This window comes from Meleagris gallopavo, chromosome 1 (assembly GCF_000146605.3).
Source record: "Meleagris gallopavo isolate NT-WF06-2002-E0010 breed Aviagen turkey brand Nicholas breeding stock chromosome 1, Turkey_5.1, whole genome shotgun sequence".
NCBI lineage: Eukaryota > Metazoa > Chordata > Aves > Galliformes > Phasianidae > Meleagris > Meleagris gallopavo.
In genome coordinates, this window is record NC_015011.2 from 1010983 (window position 1) to 1038672 (window position 27690).

At 43.8% G+C, this 27690-nt stretch overlaps 3 protein-coding genes across 3 annotated transcripts; 2 read left to right on the plus strand and 1 right to left on the minus strand.

The window, feature by feature from the left end:
• Window positions 1-1453: 1453 nt before the first annotated feature.
• TMEM209 (transmembrane protein 209) lies at window positions 1454-13185 on the minus strand. The gene is made up of 15 exons (XM_010707956.3): window positions 13052-13185; window positions 11125-11264; window positions 10964-11022; window positions 10615-10746; window positions 9625-9863; window positions 8723-8927; window positions 7881-8056; window positions 7161-7232; window positions 5819-5915; window positions 5050-5175; window positions 4537-4634; window positions 3106-3220; window positions 2915-3012; window positions 2450-2523; window positions 1454-1866 (listed from the first exon to the last, which is right to left on the minus strand). Exons 2-15 carry the CDS (start codon window positions 11259-11261, stop codon window positions 1812-1814), a joined length of 1683 nt encoding a protein of 560 aa, XP_010706258.1. The 5' UTR covers window positions 11262-11264; window positions 13052-13185; the 3' UTR covers window positions 1454-1811.
• LOC100544216 (carboxypeptidase A2) lies at window positions 9870-26935 on the plus strand. The gene is made up of 12 exons (XM_031552605.1): window positions 9870-9914; window positions 19873-19961; window positions 21971-22052; window positions 22745-22879; window positions 23049-23147; window positions 23894-23995; window positions 24145-24246; window positions 24441-24551; window positions 24890-24980; window positions 25340-25539; window positions 26036-26120; window positions 26301-26935. The coding sequence occupies exons 1-12, from the start codon at window positions 9885-9887 to the stop codon at window positions 26486-26488; spliced, it is 1314 nt and encodes a 437-aa protein (XP_031408465.1). The 5' UTR covers window positions 9870-9884; the 3' UTR covers window positions 26489-26935.
• Window positions 15705-19474, plus strand: SSMEM1 (serine rich single-pass membrane protein 1). The gene is made up of 3 exons (XM_019613554.2): window positions 15705-16007; window positions 16722-16782; window positions 18821-19474. The coding sequence occupies exons 1-3, from the start codon at window positions 15756-15758 to the stop codon at window positions 19300-19302; spliced, it is 795 nt and encodes a 264-aa protein (XP_019469099.1). The 5' UTR covers window positions 15705-15755; the 3' UTR covers window positions 19303-19474.
• Window positions 26936-27690: the final 755 nt, after the last annotated feature.

Below are 27690 nucleotides of genomic sequence, written 5' to 3' on the forward strand. Positions count from 1 at the left end.
GGAAGCAGAGTTGCATGGGTTTGGGGTGTGCTGTGTATTGGGGTCGAGGAGCGTGGATCTGTGATGCAGTTGGGGTGCACTGATGTCCATGGAGTATGTGGCATAATGGGGTGCAACAGAGTGCCTGGGGTGTGGGGTGCATGGGGAGCAGAGTCAGGTTCTGCTGTGTACTGGGGTGCATGGAAGATGTGATATGCATAGTTTTGGGGTGCATTGTAAAGGACCCAGAACAAAGGGATCCACACTGGGACTGGGGTGTGTGGAGAATGGGGTGCACAGCATGTCAGATGTGTGGAGAATGGAGTACAGAAAGCTCTGAGATGCACAGAGAGCAGAGCATATTGGGATGGACATGGTGGTGAGGTGTACAGAGCATTAGGATCCATAGGGACTGGGGTGCAGAGTTAGGGAGAGGGATTAGCAACAGGAATTGGGGTGTATGGTTTTTGGGGTGCAAGGGGGCTGCACAGGAACTGAGTTGCACATGGATCCAGAGGTGCCCATCTGCACAGAAAGAGCTTTTAACACAAAAGCTGCAATGCTGCTCCTCAACATCACTTGTGCAAAATGCCCTTGGATTAAATTAGTGATGCTGAACCACAGGAAAAAACACCAATATTGACTAAGATGAACCCATTTAATGCAGGAACCAAATGAGCCATTTTGTTGTCAGCCATCAGAAAAAAAAATAATAACCTGTATCTCCCTCAAAACAGAGTCACAAAACAATTGGTTCTTCCATTTACAGAGAGAGGTGACAGCACCTGTCCTGAGCAAATCACAGAACCTCAGTTCGTGTTGGTGCGTGCCTGGGGCTGTAGGACAAAACTGAGTGAAAAAGATAGATGTATACAGTACAAAAATATGTAACAAAACACAGGGAATGCTCAGTCCCAGTCTCAGCCCTACGTAGTTCTCCTACTTTAGATGTGCAAATGGTTTTTGGCAGTTGACAGTAGCAAATAAAGGACCCCGTCGAAGCTGAGATGCAAAAGGAACAAAGTGACATCCCTGCCTTAAGCTCAAAAAAAGCTTCAGCAACTCAGGGCAGTGAATTTTTATCCCTGCTTAACAAAATTAAGCTACATACATCTCTGAAATCTTTCCTCCTACCCGTGTTAAAAGGTTTGGTTGTGTTTTTTTCTTTTTGGCAAATGCCAAATGTATCTTTGAAGAACCAAACTTATCTCTGAAACAAATATGACTCAAAAATGGGGACCAGGTTTACAGAGTTTGGTCTCATCCAGAGATGCTGAAGCCAGGCTGCATGGCCTCCAGAGTGAGGGGGTACCAGGAGAAAAGCTGACGGGAGAAGTAAAATGAGATAAAAAATAATAAAAAAAACAAAAAGCAAAGGCAAAGGGAGATGTGGTTGTACTCAAGGCGCCCACGGTGTTTCACAGCTTAGTAAGACACCCAAACTTGCTTATTTTAAAAGAAAAAAATTAAAAAATCTTACATACTGAAATCAGTTTTCTCTTTCCATCTGGCACAGTTCATCTTCAAAGTAGTGATGGCACTGGAGGGTACACCAACAGGAAAGGGCTTTTTTAAGCAGGGTTTGCTGAGGTGAAGAGATGGAAAGAGAAAATCTGCCCAGAATTCAGATCCTGGAGTGTTTCAACAACAAAATGTTTTAAAAAATGTGATGGTGAAACCTGTAGGAATTATAAACACTTCTCTGCTCACAGAGCAGAGCTTAAGGTATTGTGTTTCACAGAGTCTGTGTTCAAGTCAACAAGGCAATGACACTGCTCACTTTGTCTTGCCAGAAGCCAGCTCATCATCTTTTTGAAGCAATCCCATGAGGTTTATTCTCCAAAAATCCACAGGACGTTCACTCCCGACAAGCCAAGGTTTACACGTCTGCAGAAACAAAGTCATCACAATCAGGTGCAAGGAAATCAAAGTACCTGTTTAAAGCAAGTAGTCATGACAGGTCAGCACTGTATCAAGCAGGCAGGCACTGTGCTTTGCTCTGAGCTGTGCAGAGCACTTCCAGAGCAAAGAATTCTGGAGCAAGGGAAAGCCTTGATACTATTTTTATTTCAAGGCAACTTTTCAGTGTATACTCCAAACATGTCTTGTTGTGCCAAAAACATGAGGCTATGGCATGATGGCTTTTGTCTCTGGTTATAAACAGCAGAGCTTCTCAGGCCAGAAAGCAACACCACTCCTCCCCAGCACAGTCTCCACCTACACACTAAACTTCTCCTCTGTGTGTTCAAACAAATACAACTCTATTTTTATGAAAAATCTGCTGTTATTTCAAATGAGAAGGCGATTTGGATATTTTTGGTGACCCTGCACATAGCAGAGGGGTTGAAACTACATGATCCTTTTCAACCCAGGCCATTCTATCATTCTGTGATCACCCCACTGCATCGGTTTTGGTTCGAGGTGCCTTCAGACAATAGGACACAACACATCAGGACGACACATTACTCACCCCAGCATCCCAGATTCCTTTGTCTTTATGATATACAGAAACATGAGCAAGGTGTGGAACATGTTGTTTCTACCCTAAAGTCACAGAAGGAGAAAGGAGCTTAGAAACCACATCAATATTTCAGACAAGAAGCAGCTACGATGAACGCATCACAAAATGGCACTGCAGTGCATGTTGTCAGGAGAGGGGAGAAGAAAAAAAAAAGAGGTGAAATGTTGATAATATGCATCACAGGTTGTATGACTTGGTATTTTAGATACCAATTGTCAGATAAGGAAAAAGAACACAAGAAGATACTGCCCAGGTACTTGTGCACCTTAAATATTTACTAAAGCTATTATTTAATGGCAGATTAAATACTACACAATGGTCAGTGATAGAGTTAAGGTTTGCTTTCTGCACTGAGCCAACATCCCAAATCAGACAAATAAGATCTATTTTCTGATAGCAGCAACACTGGTGTACCTTGGGCAGATTGTAGACGTGGCGCTGGTAGATCAGCTCGTAGTGGGGTGGGTTGATGCTGCTTTGGTAGATGCAAAACACATTTTCATTCGAAGTGTCTGTGGATGACAAGTTGAAAAGGTAAGGTGGATTTTGAAGGTGCTGTTGTGACACAACCAGCAGCTCAGGGAGCACGCTGTGAACACCAGTACCTGGTTTGTCGGGTGTTTGAATGAAGTGCTGGGAAGTGAAGGTTTTGCCATCAGGATACTTGGGGTGAGGTGGGAGTCTGGAGTCCAGGTAAGTGCAGAACACATGCATGATGATCTGGGTTAACAAAAACAAACTGTGGTTTAGCAGCCTTAAAGAGACCAAAGAACAACATGCAACAATACAGCAAGATTCTTCCCATAACATCAGGCACGACTCACAGCATTTGGTTGCAGCCCTGACTTAACTCCACTCTGTTCAGCAGCTCAGGGCTTAAAGCGTGGATTTCAATGGAGCAAGGCTGCCACGTGGGTGGAGACAAATTTATTTCTTCCAGTAAATGAGAAGAGTGCCAGCCACAGCGTGACAAAACTGATGCTGAGTGTCAGTAGCTCAGTTCACACACAAGTAACTTTATCCTGGCGTCCTGCAGAACCTGGCAGAGCCACGGATCTTGTGAGCAGATCTGGGCCATAAACTGCAAGCCTTCTGTTTCAGGGATGGCCGAGAAGGGCAGATGCCATCCAACTCAAGTTTTACAACACGACACCTATTTAGCAAGTTTCTCCTTTCTCCTCATTTTGAAATGAAGTCCTAGGAAGAGTACCTTACTGTTTTGCAGACAAAAGAGTTTCCATGGACTAGAGGCCAGAGAACATCAAGTCTGAAGACTAACCTCAGAAAGCACTTCTTTGTGACATCAGATGAGATTAACAAAAATGCACATCAGTATCACTTCTTCTAGTAATTGCCTTTGAGCAATTTAATACCAACATTTTACAGCCAGTGTTCATATTAATGATACATCAAAACTTCTTTCCCAGAGTTCTTAGAAGCTTAATATACGTAGAAGTTTGATATCCAACACGACCTATGCTATCTGGTTTTGATAAAAGACTGAATGTAGGGGTTGTGATTTTCTGCCTCGGGATCTTTAAGCACTTCTGAGCTGCTCAGCTTGCTTTCTGCCAATGCTGTGAGAGCTCATCTGCAGCCACCCACAATTAAACACTTCATCATCTTCACAACTAGAAAAATAAATCCTGTTTCAAGACTCAAACAGCAGCCACACCACTCCATCTCCATTCTCTCTTTGTCCATTACAGCAAAGGAAAAGGAGAACAAGGTGAAAGGTTTTCCTTGCATTAGAAGTTAATAGGCTTGGTTTGCCCCAGCAAGATCCCTACTAGTAAGGCTGCTCCCCAGAGCTATCTGAGAAACATTTCATGTGAGCTCAAGAGCCCAAGACTAAGGTATGCAACTGCCTTTTTGTAATCTATGCAACATCCAATCCCATTTGCATTATTCCCCACGTAATCTCACTGACTACAATGGGATTATCTTCGTAGCAATGCAAACAGGATTATTTTTGTGTTCCTCAAAAGGCCTACAGGCCACCACCTCCAAAACCAATGCTGAAAGGCAGCACTTACAGAAGAGTCCGTGGGCAGGTCAGTGTCCCACTTACGGCCTTTGAAATCTCCTCCTCGGTTCCATCGGAAGGAACTCATGCATCCTCCCTGAGAAAGCTCTGAAAGCAACAATATTTATTCTTTTTCTGAGAGTACAGGAGAGCAGTGTTTTATGCAAGCTTCAAGGACTTCAGGCATATTTACAGTGCACTAAGTAGGAAAAAATACTGGGGGAGTAAATTTACAGAGTGATGTTTATTTTTGATTAATGAAAGGGTTAAACTCAGCACTCTGCACTCAAAGTACATGGGAGGAAAACAAGAAATAAAGCTTTTAGAAACATTTAAAGGCAAAGTTATATCCAAGTCCTGTATCATTACATTGCTACAGAACTAGAAATGCATCTCCTGCTTAAACATGGCTCTTGTCCCTACTGTGACTGTGTGAACACTTCGAATAAAGCAGTGTCTAATGCCACCATGCTTGACTGTGGTAACTGAAGTCTCTCCAAGTTAGCAAAGCATCACCACACACCTTTGATCCTTTCGACCAAGTATTCCTGGTTTGGTGTAAGATCCAAATATTGCACTATAGCATTCAGGGTTGGAATGAGTGGAGCTTTCACGAGTGCTGCTTGCTTCAGACTGCTGATGCTGGCTTCTGCAATACAAGAAGAGCCAGCACATGTCAACAGACTCCTTTACCAAGCATCATTACAAAGAACTCTCCTTTCTGGCAAATTAAACCCCAGAAATATTTAACACATGATACAGCACCTCAGTGTTAACTTCCAGGCAAATGAAAGAGCAGACAACTGCTTTATATCACAGAATATAAAAGCCACAAGGAACCAATGCCCACTTTGAAGAGCATAGAGAATAAGCAGATGGAGATGGGGTGAGCACTGATCAATTTTCCAGTGGCATCACAGCAGCTGTAGCTCCTGAGTGGACTCTATGACCAGCCCAAAAAAATGGACTTCATTTAAAGGCAGCAGATCAAACCCTCTCATTGATTAAGGGGATATCAAAGTGACATGAGAAGCAGTTCCCTCAGAATTTTATCATTAAATAAAAAAGAAAATCTCAGTTCAGCAGAATTTTATGAAGTCCTTTCAGAAAGCAGCTAATTTTAAGGGTTTGGAAAAGCACTCTTCAGGGAACAGAAGCCACACCAACATGCAATAGAAACAAATATAAATTAAGTCTGATGAAGATTAATACGACACCTATTCTATTCTCCAGTCACAGAGCAGCCCTCTGTCAATCAATATCAGAAATCCCAAAGTGATGGGGCATCCTACCTCCAATCTGCAGTTCTGGACACCCCATTCTTCTCAGCTGAGTGCTCACAGATTCAATCTCTTGGACAAGTGGCACCAGAATAGTTTCATTAATCCACTAAGAAAGAAAAAGGTGAAAATTCAAAAGGTCAGAAGTAACAAGAATACTTAAAAATATCCCTAAGTTCATGCCCAGAATACTTAAAAATACCCCTTAATTTATGCCCCAGTCAGCATTGCTGTTATAATCACAAAAATGCTGACCAACAGAAACACTAAGCCACATACAGAGCATGGCAAGTGAATCACAATGAGTTTAAATGATTCTAATATCTTCTGACAGGCCAGAAAATGTAAGAGTTAAGAAAACAAATTCCTAGCAGGAATCAGATAAAGTTTTTCTAAACAATGAGGGAAGTGGTATTATGAGGGAGAGCCCCTCATCCATAAAGATACGTTATACTTTGATGGGTCAACTCCCTTCTCAAATCTGCTTCAGGAAAACAAGGAGCTGATAACCACCTCAGGAGTATTTGTATGTGACAGGATTTGGGGAGTGAAGCAAGCTGGCCCTATTAATGAGCAGATGCTTGTGTGTTTGGTATGGATCTCACACAAGTCTTCACTTTTCACCTAGGTCAAAATTATTTTTTCTTAAGCAAATAAAACCTCATACTTGATAGATGGTATGACTGGAGGGGCAATCAAAGTTAGTTTTACTAGTGATGCTCCCATTGTGTGCAATTAGATTCTTCTGCTACAGCAAGTCCTACTGCTAAGACTAAAACCTTTTTAATTTTTAATTACATAGCTGAGGATTGTAAGAAAAAGTCAACTCGTGGGATGGAATTTTCATAGAATCATAGAATGGCCTGGGTTGAAAAGGACCTCAAAGATCAACCAGTTTCAACCCCCCTGCTGTGTGCAGGGTCGCCAACCACCAGCCCAGGCTGCCCAGAGCCACATCCAGCCTGGTCTTGAATGCCTCCAGGGATGGGGCATTCGCAGCCTCCTTGGGCAACCTGTTCCAGTGAAATTATTCTTGTAATTTTCTGTGCTTCAAGCACAGGAAAACAAGTCTGAAATCCCACAGATATATATATTTAACGACCAAACCACAAAAAGGAAAGCCAAATCTTGTTGCATCCAAGATGCTTTTGTGTACTTAATGATGTAATTATTCAGTAATACATCTCAGTATCACTCTTACAAGCTGTTTTCACCTCCTTGCACAAGCACGTCCCAACCCTCACACACAATGCAACCCTTTTCCACCTCCCCAGGCATGCAGGGACACACAAAACTTTTCCACTCTGCTCTGCTTGTTTCCAAAAGCCACGCAGCCCTTAGAAACAGGACTTACATTTCTGAACTTTGCAGTCCAGGAGTCCATGTGATCAAGCAGCTGCCGATTCATCATCACTCGTGCCCAAACCTGTGGAAAGGACATTATTACACTGGAAAGCCAAGAGAGTTTTTAAGGTCTAAAACATTTTCTGATGCTAACTTCAGCACATCATTCAAATCACGTTTGTTTCAGAATCCTTGTGTCTGTAGGCTTCTACTACATTCCCATTCTTTATTCATGTTACAAGACCCCTGCAGGAGTCCAAGTTGAGTTTTAAGCTCTCAGATCTATTGGGATAGATTTGAAAGGCATCTGAGTAGGGAAGCTGCTTTGGGTTTATGTGTGAAATACTAAAAAAAGATAAATTGAATCGAAGGCATACTAATGGTGTTTCTTCAAATCAGACTTTGAGATGCAGGAGTGAAGGAGAATGTTTTATATCCTTCAGATATACAGAACACACAGTTGAACAGATGTGTTTCAAGTCAATTTTTATGTTACAAATATATTTTATCCAAAATATCCCTTGCTCTCCAGTGCAGAAATCATTTTACAACTATAATTTACATCCCTTTACATTGACATGGAATCTTAAAAGCTGCAGGATGTAAATGCTATAGGATTTCTAGGATTTCTCTCTCTCAAACACTTTTAGAGCTCAAATTCAAACCTTTGGATGAGGCTGTATATTTTAGGGGCCTGCTTCTCTCTTGGCTACCTTGCTGCTGAATTTACCTCCTCTGCAGCCTGCTTTGAGCTCAGATCAGCTTCATCTTTGTGTGCTGATGGAGCCTGGGACCTGCAAGCCAGCTGATACTGGAACTTCCTCAGAATCTGGGCATAGTCTCCCATGGAACGGCTGTAGTTCCAAAAGGTTGGGCTGCTGGAAGGAGAGCTGGAATCTGAACTTCCTGAAAGAATAATTCATTAACAGGTCATGTGAAATTATAGCCAAGTAACTCTGGAAGCAACAGTACAGGCAGCAAGTCAGCGTAGTAAGGCATTGACAAGACATGAACACCAATTATCATGAGTACAGACCCTGAAATCAATCTGATTTCAACACTGATTTCATTCTCTATCTTAACAAGCATTGTATCTATGCAGGACAAAAGCAACCTGCAGGTAATTCAAGCCCCTCCTTATCTGCAGTATCTTCTCCACAAGATACACCTCTCATCAAGGTGATTAAAGCCCTTCATCTTATCACTGTCCACAACAACCAGCAAACACTGTGGACACAATCCATCAGCACATGCCTCAGTAAGGTTGATTCTGTGGGTAAGAAGTGCTTATCCTACCCAAAGAAATACTTCAGAGGAAAAACTCCCAAGCTCCTAAGCCATGGGTAGACATTATGGCATTCTACATCATGTCTTAAATACTCAGTAGAAGGCTGAACTGTTCAGCAACCATCATTACCAAGTTCACAGGTGATTAACACTAATGAGTGAGGTCTACCAGTGCTTTCTGCTAGAGTCATTTGCAACTTTCCTCATCCACAAAATCAACTCTAGCATCAAACCAGCACCATGCCCTTGCCAAGCTTTCCAGATCAAACTGTTTTCTTTCCTTACCCAACTGAACTCGATGCTGCTTCTCTTCTTCACTTCGAAGGAAGGTGTCCAATGACTTCAGGTCTGTCATGTAATCTTCTTTGCCAGTAGGAGAATTATAGAGAATGGGCGAGGAGCGGTAACGAGATCTCAGCCCACCGCTTTCCACTGGTCCAATGCTTGTGGGGTACGGAGATCCACCAGGAGAGGGGCTGAAGTTGGAAATCTTGGGCAAATAAAAGCAAACCGTTGCGTCACACACAAAGGACAGAACTGCATTCTGATTTGTAAACGATGTGAATATAAGACTGTGTCAGCTCTTTGACAGAGAGTTGTTGGAGAGGGTCCAGAGGAGGGCCACAAAGATGATCAGGGGGCTGGAGCACCTCTCCTACAAAGAGGCTGAGGGAGCTGGGCTTGTTCAGCCTGGAGAAGGCTGAGGGGTGACCTCATTGCAGCCTTTCCGTACCTAAAGAGAGCCTACAAACGGGAGGGGAAATCAACTCTTTGAAAGGGTAGATAACAGCAGGACAAAGGGAAATTAGTTGAAGTTGAGGAAGGGAAGATTTAGGTTGGATGTCAGGGGGAAGTTCTTTACTATGAAAGTGGTGAGGTGCTGGACCAGGCTGCCCAGAGAGGTTGTGGATGCTCCATCCATCCCTGGAGGTGTTCAAGGCCAGACTGGATGGGGCCCCGGGCAGCCTGGTCTAGTATTAAATGGGGAGGTTGGTGGCCCTGCATGTGGCAGGGGGGTTGGAGATTCATGATCCTTGAGGTCCCTTCCAAACCTTGCCATTCTGTGTGATTCTGCGTGTGGGACACACGTGAACACAACTCTCAGCTACCTGGTGCTCACCTTCAGCAGCACAACACGAGGACACGATGACCTAATGCAAAGACTTTAAAGATGCCTTGGTCCTTACCTTATTGTAGGTGCTGCCTGGTGAATAGGTGATCGTACTGCTGTAAGAAGCACTGCTGTTGGACAGAGCCTGCAGCTGAGGGCTGTACCCTGGGATACAACTGGTGGTAAACTTTGGACTGGCACTAGGAGAGCGAGATGGGCTGTAACTCAGCACACTTTGACCCTGGATCGGAGGAGAAGGTGTTGAAGAAGGGACTTTCTTTGCTGTCAGTTCACGTGGTGGAGTTGTTTGTACCGCTGGAATACAGAAAAACAATCATGAAGATGGTGGAAAGATCATCAAGATTTGTAAGTCTCTCCGATTTCTGATCTTTTTACTCCATATGACATCAGAATAATATTAAACATAAACAGTTGGAGAAGAGAAGGTTCCAGGGAGACCTCATTGTGGCCTTCCAATATTTGAAGGGAGTGTATAAAAAGGAGGGGGAAAGACTGTTTATGAGGGTGGATAGTGATAGAACAAGAGGAAATGGTTTTAAACTGAGACAGGGGAGGTTTAGGTTAGATATTAGGAGGAAGTTTTTCACTCAGAGGGTGGTGACACACTGGAACAGGTTGCCCAAGGAGGTTGTGGATGCCCATCCCTGGAGGCATTCAAGGCCAGGCTGGATGTGGCTCTGGGCAGCCTGGGCTGGTGGATGGCACATAGCTGGGGGTTGAAACTGGTCATCGTGGTTCTTTCCAACTCAGGCCATTCTATGATTCTATGATAAACCTATAGGTTACAAACTCCTCATTCAGCCTCACAGCACTTGAGTCCCTCACTATCAAATTCCTTTTTTTTCTTTTTTTTTTTTACTATGTGCTTCCCCCTCCAGTTCTACAAAAACTTGATGCTCTGAATTCTAATGTGCTGCAGGTAATTTAAGCTTACTGTTCATATAATTCTGAACTCCTCAAAGAATCTTGCACTGAAGGAAGATAACACCAGAAAACAAAACCAAAAGAACACAAAAGGGCTGCCAGAGGTATTTATAACACCCACCTGTATTCTGCAGCCCCAGCAGGGTCTGCTGTCCAGGACTCATAACCAAACTTGTTGGTGCCACCGTGTATTTGAAGTACCTCCAGAAATCAAACAAAGCATTCAGGCTGAACAGAGACGCGAATGCAAGTTCTAGAATAAACACAGAATTTTCTATGTGGGTTGAGCATGAAGAATAAATAACAACTCAAAATTTTTCTCTCTCTCTTGCTCCTTTACACCATTTAGTTGTATTTGACACCGTAGTTTAGAGTCTACTCATCTGAAACGAATTTAAATTATTGTGATGCACCACACACACCCACGATACAGAAAAGAACTCTGAAAATTAAATGCTGCAGCAACTCACCGATATACCAGAGTGGCCAGTATGTTATGTTGTAATACGTGCTTATGAGTTTTCCAGTCCTGAAAAGAAAAAAGAAAAAATAAGTTGCCATTTTGCTACTGTAACCAATGAAATACTGGAGAACTTTGTTTGTTTGGATCAGATGTAGCAGCAAAACATACATTTCAGTATATATCATGCCTGCAAATGACACGTTAAGGAGGCCCCAGGCCAAGACCACCTTCCGGGCTTCTGTCTCTTTTCTCATCTTGATGGTCCTGTCGATGAGGGAAGTGGTTGGACTCTGTTCTGGTGTCATGATCTGTAACAACAAGGACAAAGTAAAGAGAAAAAAAAACTCAATTTTTAGACAGTAAGATTATTAGTCAGCATAAGGTTAAAGAAAAAAAACAGGAATCTAAAACTCAGGGCTTTACCTTTGGGCACTGAGTCATGCTTACCAAATAAAAAGCAAAAAAACCCTGCAGATTATTTTTACTGTGTATATAAGGAATGTTTTTCCAGTATTTCTCCAGCTCATTACTGCAAAGCAGCATCCTTTTTCTCCAGTGAGGTGCAGATAAGAGGAGAAAGACAGAACCCAGCCTCATTTTTGAAAGATAACATGCTGCAGAAGCAAGAAGCAAAGTTCCTGTCTTCTCCAAGCAAGTGCAGCTCGGAAGGATCTGCAGAATTTTGCAGTTTCTCTATGGAAAATTCCCATTCACACCTGCACACAACAGTGTTTTCAGACCAGAAAGCAGCCTCCTGTGATTTCAGTACATCTGAACACTCTCTGTCCATGTATCACTGATCTCTCTGACAGCTGCATGATACCTCTCTGTAAGTACAGCCCAGACGAGCTTTAAGATCCCTTCCAACCCAAACCATTCTATGGTAAATGCACTGATACAAGTTATCCATAGTCACTGTGGGACCTTGCTGTAGGTATTGCTGTTCATTGCAGGGGAGTTGGACTAAATGACCTTTAAAGATCCCTTCCAACACAAATGATTTCTATGAACTGAACGTTGCTTCCACAAAAATCATGTTATTTGCTGTTTCTTAGAATGGCCTGGGTTGAAAAGGACCACAGTGATCATCCAGTTTCAACCCCCCTGCTGTGTGCAGGGTCACCAACCACCAGCCCAGGCTGCCCAGAGCCACATCCAGCCTGGCCTTGAATGCCCTAGGGATGGGGCATCCACAACCTCCTTGGGCAACCTGTTCCAGTGCCTCACCACCCTCTGTGTGAAAAATTTCCTCCTAATATCTAACCTAAACCTCTCCTATCTCAGTTTAAAACCATTCCCCCTTATCCTATCACTATCTACCCCTCATGAACAGTTGTTCCCACTCCTGTTTATACACTCCCTTCAAATAATGAAGATATATATGATGTCTTCCCTGAAGCTAATGAGAAGAGATGTCCCTCTGTCAGTACACTGGAGGTCTCCTGGGCTCTGATGCTGCAAAACAAAGATAAAAGCTGGGGAAAGCATGGATGTGTTCAGCCTAGGGACCATTTCTGTGACTGTGGGCGGTATCAAGCGCAGTGAGATTCCAGTTGGTGCTGCAGCCTATCCCTGCATGTAACACAGCTGCACAGCACGAAGTGAGAATTCCATCTCTTGGAGAACTGGAGCTGGGAAGGGCAGGGAAAGGAACGAGCAAACCCACACAAAACAGAGCATGCATGTCTGGCAGAGGAGCTGCACCAGGTTCCTATCACAGGCTTGTTTACTGCTATGACTCAAACTCTTCACTAGAAGAATTATATAAGAATAAGCTGTATGGTACATTTCCTACAATTTGAGCTCCGAGACTTCTCACACTGATAAACACAGCTCTAAGCAGACACCTTTACTTTCCTTCCCATACCTTCAGCACCTCTGAGGGCAGCAGTTCCCCACACTCACACAGATGAGGCTCCACATCTCCCCCTCGGCCCTGACCCATCACACAGACTCGGCCCCACAGCTCCTTCCGCTCTAAATCCTGTCAGACACGGACGATCCCCATCCCAACAGGCCTCACACCCCAAACCCTCACAGGCCCAAACAGACGACCCCCTCCAACCTAGAAGACCCTGAGAACACTCCCAAATACCTGCTGCGGAGCGGGAAAACCGCAAAGACACGCAATTTCCCTCAAGGACAACGGAAACACCGCCAACCCCACCGCGCTCCCCTCACGCAGCCATAACGGCCGCACCGTCTGCGCCTGCGCGAGTGGGCGACGTAAAGTGATGTCACTACCTGCGACGCGTAGGGAAGAGGGGCGGGGCTTGTTGCTATGGGGACGGCGCCTGTTGTTATGGGAACGACTGCTGGCGGATGGCTTGGGCGGGAAGGGGCGAGTGAGGGCGCCGCCATCTTGGCGCTGAGGTGCTCGCTAACAAGATCCTCTAATGAGTTCTGTCAGCAGCCAGCACTGAGAGAATCACAGAATCACAGGGTTGGAAGGGACCTCAAGGATCATAAATCTCCAGCCACCCTGCCACAGGCAGGGCCACCAACCTCCACATTTAATACCAGACCAGGCTGCCCAGGGCCCCATCCAATCTGGCCTTGAATACCTCCAGGAACGGGGCATCCACAACCTCTCTGGGCAGCTCTCTGTTCTAGAACCTCACTACTCTCTCTGTAAAGAATTTCCCCCTGACATCCAAAGAGAGCCACACATTGATTCTGATGAATTTTCAGTTTCTGGTGCAGGGAGCTGACAGTGACTCTACTGGGATGCTTCCAAGAAATGGTGGTTCCCCCCTGAAATAGGTACCTGAGGGTGAGGAGGAGGATTTGCCCTCGGTATCTTTAGTGTGGTACATGTCAGGGCACATTCAGCAGAGTCATTAGGAGGTGAAACTGTGCTCATATCAGCCAGGAGCTTTGAGCCCATCCCGTTAAGTAGCTTCTGGGCAAATGAGTAAATTCTGCCCTTAGAGGATGCCCCGGGTCAGGTGAGTTCTGAAGCCATGCAGATCACTACAAAGGCAGGTAGTGTTTCCTGCTGGAATGGAAGAATGGAAACCCCAACACCTCTTCATTGAGCATTCTTGGCATCTGCAGCTGCCATTTAAGCTGCTCTGGGTTAGTGAAGTAGGCTGCACATGGGGATTGTTTGTAAATTTGTTCACTAATAAACTTGCAAGCAGTTGTTGCTCACCTTTTTCCTTCCTCAGCCTCCTGTTAATTGACATTCCTCCTTCTGGACTCGTACCCAATGGAAGAACACTGTAGATTCACAAAATATCTTTGTGATAGAATCTGTCAGAGCTCCTGCAGGACTCCAGGAATGGGACTCATCCCACATAATCTCAGTATAAACGACAGCAGTTCATCTTAGGACCCTAATGTAGATAATGGAGAGAAACAGGTGATAAAATGTGGTAAAAGGCGATAATAAGGTGCAGTACTTCTCACCTGGTCAGGTGTTTCATTGTTTTTGCTGACAATAAGGGAGAATGTGTCTCCCGGTTGTCTGTGTATGCCAGAAAAGAATCACAGAATCATTAAGGTTGGAAGAGACCTTTCAGATCATCTACTCCACCTACCACCAATGTTGCCCACTAAACCTTGTTCCTTAGCACCACATCTGCATGTTTATTGAACTTCTCCAGGGATAGTAACTCAACCACCTCCTTGGGCAGCCTGTTCAGATGAGTAGGCTCTAAACTAGCTGTGTCAAATAGAACTAAATGGTGAAAAGTGACAAGAGGGAGAGAAAAATCATGAATTGCTATTCCCTGTGCTCAGTCCACCTGGCATTATAGAAATTTCTGTGTTTTCTCTAGGACTTGCATTTGCATCTCTGTTCAGCCTTTTTGCTTTGTTTGATTTCTGGACATTCTTCAAAATACACTGGAATTGTTCAGTCTGGAGAAGAGGAGACCCAGGGGAGATTTGCGAGTACACATTAATTGCGTACAAAGTAAAAGATTATTCTTTGTGTAACTGCTTGTATATCTACTCTCTATGCTAAGTACTACAAGCAGAAATGCCAGAGTCCGTTCACATGGTAGCCTAAGCTCCAAAAGTTCTTTCACAGGCATCTTAAAAGCTAAACTCTCTCTTTAATTCCATAATATCAAAGACCTTTATTAATTACAGAATATTTTAGGAATCCTATCATATATTCAAGACTTATACATAAGTGATTTAGAACACGTATTACTGTACTTATGAACATATATTTAAAGATCATAGAATCATAGTATCACTAAGGTAGGAAAAGACCTCCAAGATCATCCAGTCCAACCACCCACCCAGGTGGGTGTCCCAGTGGCGTCCCCAGTGGGTTTTCCAGTGGTGTCCCCCAGTGATCTGTCTTGGGACTGGTTCAGTGACAAAAATAGTGGGATTGAGTGCACCCTCAGCAAATTTGCTGATGACGCCAAGCTGAGTGGTGCAGATGACACAAAAGAAGGAAGGAACACCATCCAAAGGGGCCTGGACAGGCCTGAGGAGTGAGCCCACGTGAACCTAATGAGGTTCAACAAGGCCAACTGCAGGTGTTGCTCTTGGGTCAGGGCAAACATAGATATATAAGTACAGATTGGTAGAAGAACTCCTTGAGAGCAGACCTGCTGCGTCTGGACCTAGGTGATTTTTAAGGTTCTCTCCAGCCTAAGCCATTCTGTGATTCTATGACTTTATGACTTGAGAGCACACCCTGGATCAGAGCCAAAGGATTTAATGGGCACTAAAAAGACAAACTCTTGTGATGTCATCATCTCTGTGCTTCCTCTCCAAGTGTTCCAGAGTCTGTCTGTTGGACTAAGGGTTGCTGAGGAGCTGCTCTGAATGCAGCAATGCTGTCCTTCTGGAGCAGGGATAACACAAAGTTCTATGCCCAGCAACGCAGCTCCATGGGACATCCTTCTTGCTATCTTTGGTGGTATGATCTGCAAAATGAGCTCTTGGCCTCTGGCACCAGTCAGAAACCAGATGAGAGGAAATACCACGAAGATGAGGAAGGCCCTGGGAGGGTTGAAGGGGAAATCCTGTTTTGGTGCTGCACTGGCATTTTGATTATCTGCCTTCTCTGCTATGCTTACACTCGAGTAAGATATCATTTAATGTTGTGTTTTGTGCTGACACCTGCTGGACTCCAGCAGAAGCCCATTATGAGCCTTGTGAAGAACTTCTAAGGAAGTTATTATTATTTGCAATTATCTCAAGGGATGATGTTGCTGTTAGACTACCTTTAATCTCCAGGTATAAGTAAGCGATCGTATCTCCCTCAGTACCATTTCCATCCTCTTCTGATTATTACTAGTTAGTAATTAGCTGAAAAGTGGAAGGCATGGATTTCCTGATTTAAAGAAACTTAAGGTGAATGTAAATAGCTTCACTGCAATCAGTTTTATTTCATTGGCACAGAGCTGCACATTCTCCGGGGAGATCAATATGAGGGTTTTGATGCTAAAATGATGCCAGTGCTGTCTAGTAATGGTGAGCCACGTACTTAAATCCTTACTCATTCTTTATCTGGGGCATTGCTAAGGTGCCTTGTGGATTAGGAATGAAGAAGTAATCCATTACTTACAGAAATAATAGTTCTCCCAGCAGTAATCCATAATGAATTGCATTATAGACAATTGCACTGGATTAACTTAGACCAGACAGAGCAGAGTTACAGATGGAGCCCTTTGCTGTGATGCTGTTGCAGGTTGACAAACATTTCTATGTATTGTAGAATGTGTTTTCCCCCTGGATATGAAGGAAGCAGTGTTTATACACTGTTCTAAGTAACAAATGTTATTTTCCTGAAACAGATCTTCTGGAAAGCTCAAGATAAAAGGTTATGTTCTGACAAAAGGGAGAACACTTCCAAAGGTAAAGATGAGTTTTGTAAATTTGTGCATAGGATTCACCAAAGTTTGACACAAAATGCCCCAGGGCCCCTTGAGAGAGCAGGAGGTGATATATGGGGAGAGGGCAGAGGGGAAATGAGGGGCACCAGGAGCACCAGGAGAGCAGCACTGCTCGTCCTCCCTTCCCACTCTCTGTCCTCCACTTTCCTACAAATTGCCAAACACTTGTTTTTAGCCACAGGATGGGAGATAAGTGGGGCCACAGGTCGTAGACTCCATCTCAAATGTGCTCCGAGGGCACAATGAGAACAGATGCTTCCTCTTCCTACCCAGCCCTTACCCTTCCCATGTGACAGGAGAGACTGCCATGCTGTATCTTGGTTGCATTTTTCAGACACGGGCAATGACAGAAGGTCCAAACTGTACAAAAAGGGAGTGACTCCCTCTGAGCTTGATGGCTTAACTCTTCATTTAACCCTTCACTTGTTAACGTGCCACCGCAGGATTTGTGATTCACTGCATGGGACAGCATTTAGGGACTGCGCAGAGCATCCCACTCTGCCCACACAAATGTGTCAGGGCCTCACATGGGGCACCCTCCCACACATCCTCCGCCCATTGGGAGCTGCATTTAAGCTGAGGGCATTCATTTGGTCATTTGAGCTGCTGTGGATTCTGAGAGTTCTCGTAGCTCTAGACGACCTGCCCTTGGACCTGCATTGCAACTGTGGACTTATCTGGGGATCTGGACTGGCTGTCATTGGTCGGTGTCACCAGATTTGTTTTGCTCCTTGTGTTTGGGTCCTGCGGGGCCGTGCTGCTTGTGGTAAGCTCTCTACCTTACCTGCCTTGCTGTCACCTTTGGCTTCTGGCTCACTGCAGTGGTACACCCCTGCTCTTGCTGCTCCATCATTTGCTCTGATGTTCTGAACCCTGAGTGGAGCACTATGAGGTTGACTTTCAGCCTACACAGGGCTTTTCCCATATGATTTTCCCTGGGGTTCAGCCCTGCAGGACCTCATGGCTACATAGAGAGGTCACAGCCTTCTGTAACCACCACAATGCTTCAGTGAGGATCAGGAGTGGGTGCAAAGGCTTGGACTTAAATGCAGTGGGTGGAGACATTAAATGGGGCCGGTCAAGGCACTTGTTGGTATGTTCTGGGCTCTGACATAATATTTGTCAGAATCTCTTGGCAGCCTTTAACTCCATGCAGGATATAGCGTGACTAATGAAGCAAGCTGTAATTTCACCCTAAATTAAGCCTCTCCATCCTGTTTTGAAAGAGTGAATCCACAGGAGGTGGCGTGGATGCACTGTCAGTTCTCTACAGAATTTTGAAGGCTGCAGTTTAAATTTGTGTCCCACCAGAATTATTGCAGTGCTAGAAGCAGTAAATCCTCCTGGTGGATCGTGTCTTTAAGGAGAAACTCACCTTACCTGATTTACTTTGAGGGGAGAGGAGATCTGCTCATTTCCCATGGACACCAGAGACCTGTGGACTCGTAGGATCCATTTTTAGCTCCTTGCAGAGTGTATGGTCTCCATAACGTGCTCCCAAGATACAGCCATTGCAGGATGACTAATTCTTTATTGCCAAAACAGGAATAATCCCTGCCTGAGGCTCCCTTGGAAGAGACTTACTGGGATGAGCTGTGCATGCACATGATGGGTAGAAGTAGCAGGGTAGGAGTGGAAATTGGGGGAGGTAGTGATAAATTGTAGAATCGTTTGAGTTGGAAGGGAGCCTTAAAGGTCATCTGGCCCAACTCCCCTGCAGGAAACAGGGACACCTACAGCTTGATCAGGTTTCTCAGAGCCCCATCCTACCCGACCTTGAGTGTCTCCAAGGATGGGGCATCCACCACCTCTCTGGGCAATCTCTTTAGAGCAGTGTGGGTGAAGTCTCTTTAATAAGAACTTCTTTTGAGGATTTATTCAGAGATTTATTTTCCTCAGTCCTTCACCAAGATTTTCAGGGTGGAAGGTGTGGCTCCTGGGAGGGCAATCTGAGGCTGACTGCAGAGTAGCTGAACTGTCTCTGTTCTCTCCCATATTAGTTCCCAGTAGCCCTATCAGCGCATTTTACAGCACTTTCAATGCCCGGCTCTTCCTTAGTAATATTTATAATGGGATTAAAGAAAAGTGCATCCAACAGCCCTACATCTCTACCTGTCACTCTGAGACAACCACTGCGATGTGTTCCGGTGATCAAAGGCAAGAGAAGCAGTTCTCAAAGCTCAGCCAGGAGAGAACCTCCAATGTTGACAATGGCAACTCATATAGCTGGGCACCAGTGTGGAAGGCCAACGAGATGCAGTCCATCCTCCATGAAGTGAGCCATAAACAGCGTCCAGCACAAAAACAAAGGGAGATAGAGAACTTTTGGATCAGGGAGCAGCCCTGTGGGCATTGTAAGGCTGAGAGGCTCCAGCAATGGCTGCACCAGCACTTTATTAAGCCTTCTGAGAATTCTTCATTAGATAAGGACATCTGGCAAGGTTGTCCAAGGAGGAGAGTAGCTGCAGAGCTGAGTTCCTGAGTTCCTGTTCACCCGTGGCTTGGTTTCTGCTCCTATTGTGCGTTGCCTTCAAGTGAAACTTGCTGCATCTTTAATTTTCTTGAAGCACTGAATCCATATGAAACCACCACATCTGAAGATTGGAGATGCTAGTTTCAATAAAGAATATACAGAATAGAATATGTAACGTGTGAGCTGGAGCTCATCCTTCAAAATAACTGTTCACTTCAAGCATTTTTGATAGGATGAGATCTTTCTGCTGTGGTAGGCTACTAAGATAGGAGAAAAACCCATGGCCAAGAATCTACAGGTAGGACTCCTTGCCCCCAGTAACAGTTGGGATAACATTAAATTTCATTCTACTTTCCTCTATCTGGAAAAACATTTACTAGAATTCTTTGTGTGCAAAGCTTTGAAAATAATTCTTTACTGGTTTGAACCCGAGTGGAAAAAAAATTCTGGAGCTGAAATTGACCTCCTATCTATTGGTTACCTTGAAATGCTGATACATGTGAGAATTTAATCACATGGAATTCATATGTTTTGAAGAAGGGATTCCTAACAAGTCCTGTATAAATTCCCCTTTGCTAGACTGAGTTGCCCTTCGCATCAACCATGAAGCTGATTTTGATCTTCAGTGCCCTCTTTGGGGCTGCCTTGTGCCTGGAAACTTTTGTTGGGTGAGTCATGCTTTTGTGCAAGACTTTTCACTGCAAGACTCTATTTTCCACTTGTTCTTCCTTATCTTTACAAAATCAGCTTGGGGCACATTCTTTGCTTTTTATGACCAACTTGTTCCACGACTTTGGTTCTCCCTTGTTTGAAGGAATCTCTTCTTTAGTTTCATCTGACTCGTTTGAGGTGAAGGGTTTAGTTGCAGAGTTGAGCTCCAAAATTCGTATTCAAGCAAGGCTTTGTTGCAGCTTTGATGCAGGTTAAGGAGAGATCTCAACAAAGATCTGAAGTTGAACCTCACTGCAGCACTTGAGAGAGTTCAGATCTGATCCAGCACAGACCAGAGCCAGAAGATCACAGCCTGCCTTTAGGTCTGAAGGGTCAATAGTTTCCCATTGTTTTTGAAGGTTCCTATTTCTCTTTAAACACATAATACCCTTCAGAGCCTTTCTAAATAGTTTGAATCTTTATTTCCAACCATTCTGAAGGTTCTTCTGAACGTTGGATTGCAAAATTACTCCTGATCTGTTTCCTCACTGCCTTATTGACCCCATAGGACCTATAAAAGGAAATAATAGAAAACTGAAGAGTAATAGATGTAGTAAGTGAACACTGGATTCTACTGAGTGTATCTCTACATTGAAATGTGAGGATTAAGAGGAAGAAAAATAATATTCATTATTTACTAAAATTCTAGTGTTAATATCAAGACCAGGAGAACCTATTAATCTGATTCCTGGCATAATGCAGACTGGGTTCTTGTGAATTCATTCCTCAGTCACCTCCAGAAGTATGGTTAGTGAACCTCATCTCTTCTTCAGGGGAGAATCTAATTCAACATAAATCATGGGGAATCCAATAGTAAGTTAATGTGGTAAAGTGCCTTCTTTGTTGACTTAATTTGGTAAAAGAATTTTAGACTTCAGTTAAGCAGATCGAGGAAACTAGAGTTAAAGAGCTTTGCTTCTCAGCAGCTGAGATCACACTAGCAAATAAATACACACATAATGGAGCTCCTATGTTAAGTTTCTTCTTTACCTTTTCTTACAATGTGATTTCCAATTCTGCAGTTATTCATGTTGATTTGCACTGAGTCATCTCCATTTTCCAGCACTGCTTGCACTGGGTGCCAACAGAGCAGCTGAGCCAGGTTGGGATATGAGGCCTCATGGATTGGTTGTCTCCAACATTAACCTAGGGAAGAGAATGCAAACAAGCCCATCCCCATATGCCACCAGCAAAGGCAGCATCAGCACTGCTCACTTTCATATTCCTAAACCACCTGGATCACTGTGTATCATTTTCATGTCCTAAAAACCACTTAGGGACATCACGATGGCTGTGTTGTGCTGTAGTCTAAATCAATGTCTGAGATTACCCCTGTGAGCAGCAGAATAAGGAGCTTCCAGGAGGGGATTAACTCCACCTGGATTTACAAGCCATTCTCTCATGGTAACGCAGGGGAATTTGTCAATAGCCTGACTAGACTGAGGAAAAGTGAAACAAGCCCCATATTTAGTGTTCCCTCTGCTTTGTTTACTCTGCAAACATTCGATGGTTCACAATTATTTTTTCCTAGCAAGTTCTTGACAAAGAAGAACCAATAGATAGAGCATGAATCCTTGTAACCAATTAACAACTCATCCACATGATGTATTGTTTATGATGAGATCTTGAGCATTCCCTTTATCTTGTTATTAATCCAGTGCCCATATACCAGGCTGGTTCTGCAGGTTGTAGGTTGAACTGTCAACTATAAAGAAGTCAATATTGGCTGATATGGCTTAGTGGGGGTGGTGGTGGTGTGTTGTGTTGGTGGTTGGGCTGGATGATCGTTGTGGTCTTTTTTCAAACTGTTTGTTTCTATGATTCTATAACTACTCAACAAATTTGTAATCTCAATAGTAAATTCAACCAGACCCCTTCTCAATCATAGGATCATAGATTGGCTTGGATTGGAAGAGACCTCAAAGATGATCTAGTTCCAACCAAAGCTGTTTCTAATTTATTGCAGGCACCAGGTTCTCCGTATCAAGACAAGAAATGAGGAACAACTGCAGAAGCTACAGTTTTTGGAAACATTGGATCATCTTGAGGTATTTCACTGTCACAGGGGCATTATTTAACACTTCAGACCGAAGGAGGACTTAGCCTGGTAGGACTTTGCATTAGATTTGGAAGGTTTGCACCGTGACATAGGGAGATACTGTCACAACATGTGTTTTTTGATCTACTAGTTCTAGTATCAGCCTTACAGTCAGGAGTGCCTGCATCCAAATTTTCTCCCTGTTGGGTTTGCAATTGTATTTGAACTGCTCTTGATCTTAGGATCAAAAACCCCATTGTGAAAATGAGGTGCTAATACTTTTTTACTTGTCACCCAGAGCAGTGGAAAGAATTTGTTAATCAATCTGTATTATATTGAAACAGGAAATATGCTATTAAGTTCTCAGTTATTACTGCTCTTATTGCTATTGGTGAGAATTTTTCTTATCACTTTCTTTAAAAAAATATATTGATTTGAATATTATAGAAACTAGACTTTAGAACAGCACAACCAAAGGAGAAATAAAAGAAATAATTCATATTATTCTTGAAACTACTGCTGCTAAAAGGAAGAGTAGTAAAATGATCACCATAGAAGATGAACATTTCCTTCTGCATGATGGGGAACAGCACTGCAGGAGTTATTCAACTTTGGAAGAAATCTGTGTTTCTAAAGCTTTAGCAAAACTGTTGCAAAGCACACTGTCTCCCAAACCAAATCCATTTTCCCTTTTCTTTTCAGCTTGATTTCTGGTTAAATCCCTCCACCCCTGCCCTCCCTGTGGATGTACGAATCCCTGCTCACAGCCTCCAGGCAGTCAAAGTCTTCCTGGAGTCCCATGGGATTGAGTACTCAATCCTGATTGAAGACCTGCAGGTAGGCAATGCCGTGTGATCAGCTTTTAAATCCTGGGGAACCAAATAGTGATTCACAGTCTGGCCTCTTTCAATGAGTGTGCAAAGCCACCATTTCATTATTTGACAAACATTTGGTCATAAGTTTGGAAGTTAAGCACGCTTTCCAATAATTGAATGGCTTATTTCAGGTCGTTCTCGACAGAGAAAAGCGAGATATAGTTGCCAGTCAACAAATGGAACGCAGCAGCAGCACTTTCAACTATGGAACTTACCATTCTTTAGCTTCTGTGAGTACTTCAGATCTAGGTTTTGGGGAAGATTACTCTTTTTATCTGGCCTTTTTTTTTTTTTTTACGCTGTCTTCAATCAAACATATTAAGATTGAAAGTTCCTTTCTGGCTTCTTCTGGTAGATAGTTTGGTTTTTAAATATATTAATTTCATGGTCAGTCAGCATGGGAAGCCAGTGCTCCCTCACAGAGTGTTGGAACAGGCAAATGTTGATTGTACTTCTTGATAAACTTCTACAGAGTTCTGTCAAAGCCCCTCAGTTCTGATCTTCAAATGAAACTGAGAAATAAATGAATGTAAGAAAATACAGGATGCTGGTAACCATCAAGTAGAGTAGAGGGAAAATATGTTTACTACCAGAAGTTATTAAAGAAGGTTTTGAAAGAAGTTTTTGAACATATTCCTGTAATAAATGGATCTTGATCCAGGCTGGATGTGGCTCTGGGCAGCCTGGTCTGGTGGTTGGTGACCCTGCACATAGCAGGGAGGTTCAAACTGGATGATGATTGTTGTCTTTTTCAACCCAGGCCATTCTATGATTCAGTGATGGCTAGGCAGTGCTTCTGTCTACATCTGTGATGTTGGAAACAGCACTGACTATGCTGATATAAGGTGTGATGAGGTTTTGGCAAGACCACGGCAAGGCAAAAGGAGATAAAAGTGGATTTCAGCAGGTCCTGCAGTTTTCTGGGCAGCACTGCACATAAATGTGATGTAAATGCCATCGTGGCTTTTCATTTCAGATTTACCAAGAACTGGATAATCTTGCATCTGAGTATGGCAACATTGTCAGTAAGATCCAGATTGGGGAATCCTATGAAAAGCGGCCACTGTATGCCCTCAAGGTATGATACATCACGCATCAGTGTGAATGCGTATGAATATAGCAGTACTAACATCCATACGTGGTGTAGATGCAGCACAATTCAGCCTTGTCTGTATAGGATGTTCTTACTGGGTGAGGGTTTTAAATACTTTTTCTTTTGTTTGACAGTTCAGCACTGGAAGAGGAAACCGCCCTGCCATCTGGCTCGATGCTGGCATCCATTCCCGAGAGTGGGTTACCCAAGCGAGTGCAATGTGGATAGCTAGAAAGGTCACTTTGGCAGTGATTGATGCTATTTTGTCTCGAGTATGCCTCTACATAAAAGTTCACTGCACCTGCATGTGTTCAGCCTGCTCTGTGGACTCTCTTTTGCCTGCTCTGAAAGCCAGTCTTGCCTCTGTACATGGTTAGAGGGTAAGAAATTTGCTGATAATCACGATGTGATGATCATTGTGTCTGCATAGATTGCCTCTGACTATGGGAATGATCCATCCACCACCTCTCTGCTGAACAACCTGGACATTTTCCTGCTGCCAGTCGCTAACCCTGATGGATACGAATTCACTCACACCACAGTGAGTAAAGCACATTGTATGTCTAAGCTGACTCAGAAAGCTGTCATGCCCTTCCAAGCCAATAAAAGTGAGGGAAATAAGCTCTGAAAGTCCATTTCTGATGTTTTAAGGTGGAGTTACAAAAGAAGCCAAAGATAGTTGTCTAATCCATCTTTCTCCTTCACTATAAGTTCACCAACCCTTTGATTCTGTGACTCCTTGGCTGTCAGCCCATCAGAAGTATTCTCAGGCTTGTGTCTAGCATCCCATCCTGCTGAATGGCAACTATTTCTAGACAACAGGGTTAATGGAAGGACTGAGGTCTGTGCCTTTTAAGCCAAAGTGTGTCCTTGTTTCAGAATCGCATGTGGCGGAAGACCCGCTCCAAGAACTCAGGCAGTCTGTGCATTGGAGTGGATCCAAACAGGAACTGGGACGCAGGTTTTGGAGGTAAGGATAAAGTTTCTGGATTCTAGCTGTAAGAAGAAAATTCCCTTTTGTGCCTCTGGATCCTGTTATACTGGACCAACAATCTCCTTGATATAAGGGACTCTGAAAGAAAATTATCAAACAGGATGGTAGCTGTTTTATAAGGATAATTTCATATTGATTAATTGCTAATGAACAAAAGATGAAGGAAGTAATCTGTATCTTCCAGAACTGATCTCCCTTGGGTATTCTGTTCTAGTATTTATCAACACTTAAAGCTTTTGGATCATAGGAAAGCTCAGCTTAGTGTTGATCCGCCTTGAACTTCCATGAGCACCAATTCTTAAAGATTTATCTTTGCTCCCACTTTGTACCAACAGGTCCTGGAGCCAGTAGTAACCCCTGTTCTGACTCTTACCGTGGACCCAGTGCCAACTCGGAGGTGGAAGTTAAATCTGTTGTAAATTTTATTAAGAATCATGGAAACATCCGGGCCTTCCTCACCCTGCACAGTTACTCTCAGCTCCTGATGTATCCCTATGGTTATAAATGCACTCCGCCAGCAGACAACGCCGAGCTGGTGAGAAACAGTGACTTGGGTTTAGCTTCCTCTGTTCTGTCCAGCTGGCTTTCCACACTGAAGTTATAGTGAGCTATCAGGATGAAAACAAGGGCCATCCATAACAGTAACCATCCATGAGAGCAAGCAAAGACCTGAGGAAATGCAATGCCTTTAAAAGAAAAGCCATAGTCTTACGCAAGCACATGACCTCCCTCTCCATTCTTGGCCTTTGCTCATCCAGTAATCTTTTCTGCTTTAAGGATAGCATCTCAGCTGTAATATCTGTGATAGAATATGAACCTCTGTCATAGTTGAAGTGGACAGGACTGTCAGTAGGATGAGTAATTAAGAAATTGATTGATTTGGTGTGACTGTTTTTTATTTTTATTTTTTGTGGGAGTGAGAACAGGCTGTAAACCAGCTTGGAGATTTTCCTGAGTACAATTCAGGCTGGTGAAATCTTAACATTTAATGTGGCTACACTCTGACTCATCCTTTATCCTTCCCTCTGCAGAACACCATAGGGAAAGCTGCTGCCAATTCCATCCAGTCCCTGCATGGCACCACCTACACAGTGGGGAGCATTTGCACTACTATCTGTGAGTAATTTTGCTCTTCTGATCCCGTCTTGGGAGCAGAACTCCTCCTGGAGAGTGACTTTGGAGCTGAGTTCTCCCATGGAAACCTCATACTTGCCCCTCACAGGCATAAGAAGTATGAAAGCAGAACTCAGATCAGTCCTCTGTTCATCCTCTGTTTTTTCTCCATTTCTCTTTCAGACCAAGCCAGCGGAGGCAGCATTGACTGGAGCTATGATTATGGCATCAAATACTCATTTGCCTTCGAGCTGCGAGACACGGGTCGCTATGGATTCCTCCTTCCAGCTGCCCAAATTATCCCCACTGCTGAGGAGACCTGGCTGGGTCTGAAAACAATCATGGAATATGTCCGAGACAACCCATACTAAAAGCAGGGATGGGAATCAGCTGTCAAGAGCAGAAAGCTCAGAAATCCTCTTCCTTTGGTGTGCTGTAATCATACAGCAGCTGTCTGAATAAAAAACCTGCGTGCATTCTTCTGAGTGTTTCACAGAATCATATGATCACAGAAACATTAGTATTGGAAAAGACCTCTAAAATCATCTAATTCAACCATCCTGCCAACAGGGACCTGTTGAGGGACCTGCCAACAGTATTGGCTAATAAACCACATCCCTAAGTACTGTATCTACACGTTTCTTGAACACCATCCCTGTCATGTTGGTTTCTGTGCCTTTCTGTGCGTCTGGTAGACTCCTACAAGGTGTCACAGATTTTAGGACTCAGTCAAAAGATGAGCTTGGAAAGGAGAAGACTGCATCAAAGCATCCTGCCCTATGGTCTCTTGGGTGCCCTCTGCAGCTCCATCTTCATTAATAAATGCCAAATGCGTTTGCACCAAGCAACAATTGCCCTTAGCAGCATTTTGTACTTTTATCAAACCTAACAGGTTTATCTCTTGTCCTCTAATCTCCCAGCAGCTGGTGAGTTACTCACTGCTCCGTGTGCTTGGCAGAAGAGCAAACACTCCTGATAGGAGTGAGTGAAATGTTAGCTCAGACTCATTGGCAAGGAATTAAATGTGGTGGTACTACTGCTATTGGGTTAAACACAGCTGTGCTGGGTACAGAGCAGCCTGTACCCTCCTGGCACTCATTTTCCAACCTGTCCCAAAACCCTATTCTCCAACCGGTGATAAAACGCTGCTGGGAAAACCCTGCTGGTGGGGAGGACCAGGGCTGCAGAGCTCCTGGATCCCGTTGAGCTGCAGAGACTCTTGCTGAAGTTGCAGACCCATGAAGCTTCAATCCAAACATCCATGTCTTGAGGTTGCCTGACCCTTCTTCTGAAGGCATATGGCTGGAAGACTACATCCATTTTTGGGGTCTGCAGTACCAATAGGACCCAGAGCAAGTCTGGTGGAGGCCACCAGGAAGAACAGGAGGACGTCTCATGATGGGACACTGAGATGGGTTGATCTGGCCTGGAGATGAGATGGACCCAATAGCAGCCCTCCCATCCTTATGAGGATATTATTGTGAAAACAGGACCAGGAACACTAAGAGAGACAATGGGATCATCTGAAACAAGAGATTCAGGCTGGACACATGAAAATCTTCCACCAGGAGGC

Bases quoted from the DNA above. Each gene is read 5' to 3' on its own strand.
- TMEM209 (XM_010707956.3), bottom strand. From the start codon at position 11,261: ATGACACCAGAACAGAGTCCAACCACTTCCCTCATCGACAGGACCATC. The intron at 5,916-7,160 runs GTAAGTCCTGTT...TTTCTTTCTTAG, and splicing joins GGACTGCAAAGTTCAGAAAT to TGGATTAATGAAACTATTCT. The intron at 5,176-5,818 runs GTAGGATGCCCC...CTTGTATTGCAG, and splicing joins TCCAGAACTGCAGATTGGAG to AAGCCAGCATCAGCAGTCTG.
- SSMEM1 (XM_019613554.2), top strand. From the start codon at position 15,756: ATGCTGTCCTTCTGGAGCAGGGATAACACAAAGTTCTATGCCCAGCAA. The intron at 16,008-16,721 runs GTAAGATATCAT...TTCCTGAAACAG, and splicing joins TCTGCTATGCTTACACTCGA to ATCTTCTGGAAAGCTCAAGA. The intron at 16,783-18,820 runs GTAAAGATGAGT...CTCCCATATTAG, and splicing joins AAGGGAGAACACTTCCAAAG to TTCCCAGTAGCCCTATCAGC.
- LOC100544216 (XM_031552605.1), top strand. From the start codon at position 9,885: ATGAAGATGGTGGAAAGATCATCAAGATTT. The intron at 23,148-23,893 runs GTGAGTACTTCA...TTTTCATTTCAG, and splicing joins CTTACCATTCTTTAGCTTCT to ATTTACCAAGAACTGGATAA. The intron at 24,552-24,889 runs GTGAGTAAAGCA...TCCTTGTTTCAG, and splicing joins ACGAATTCACTCACACCACA to AATCGCATGTGGCGGAAGAC.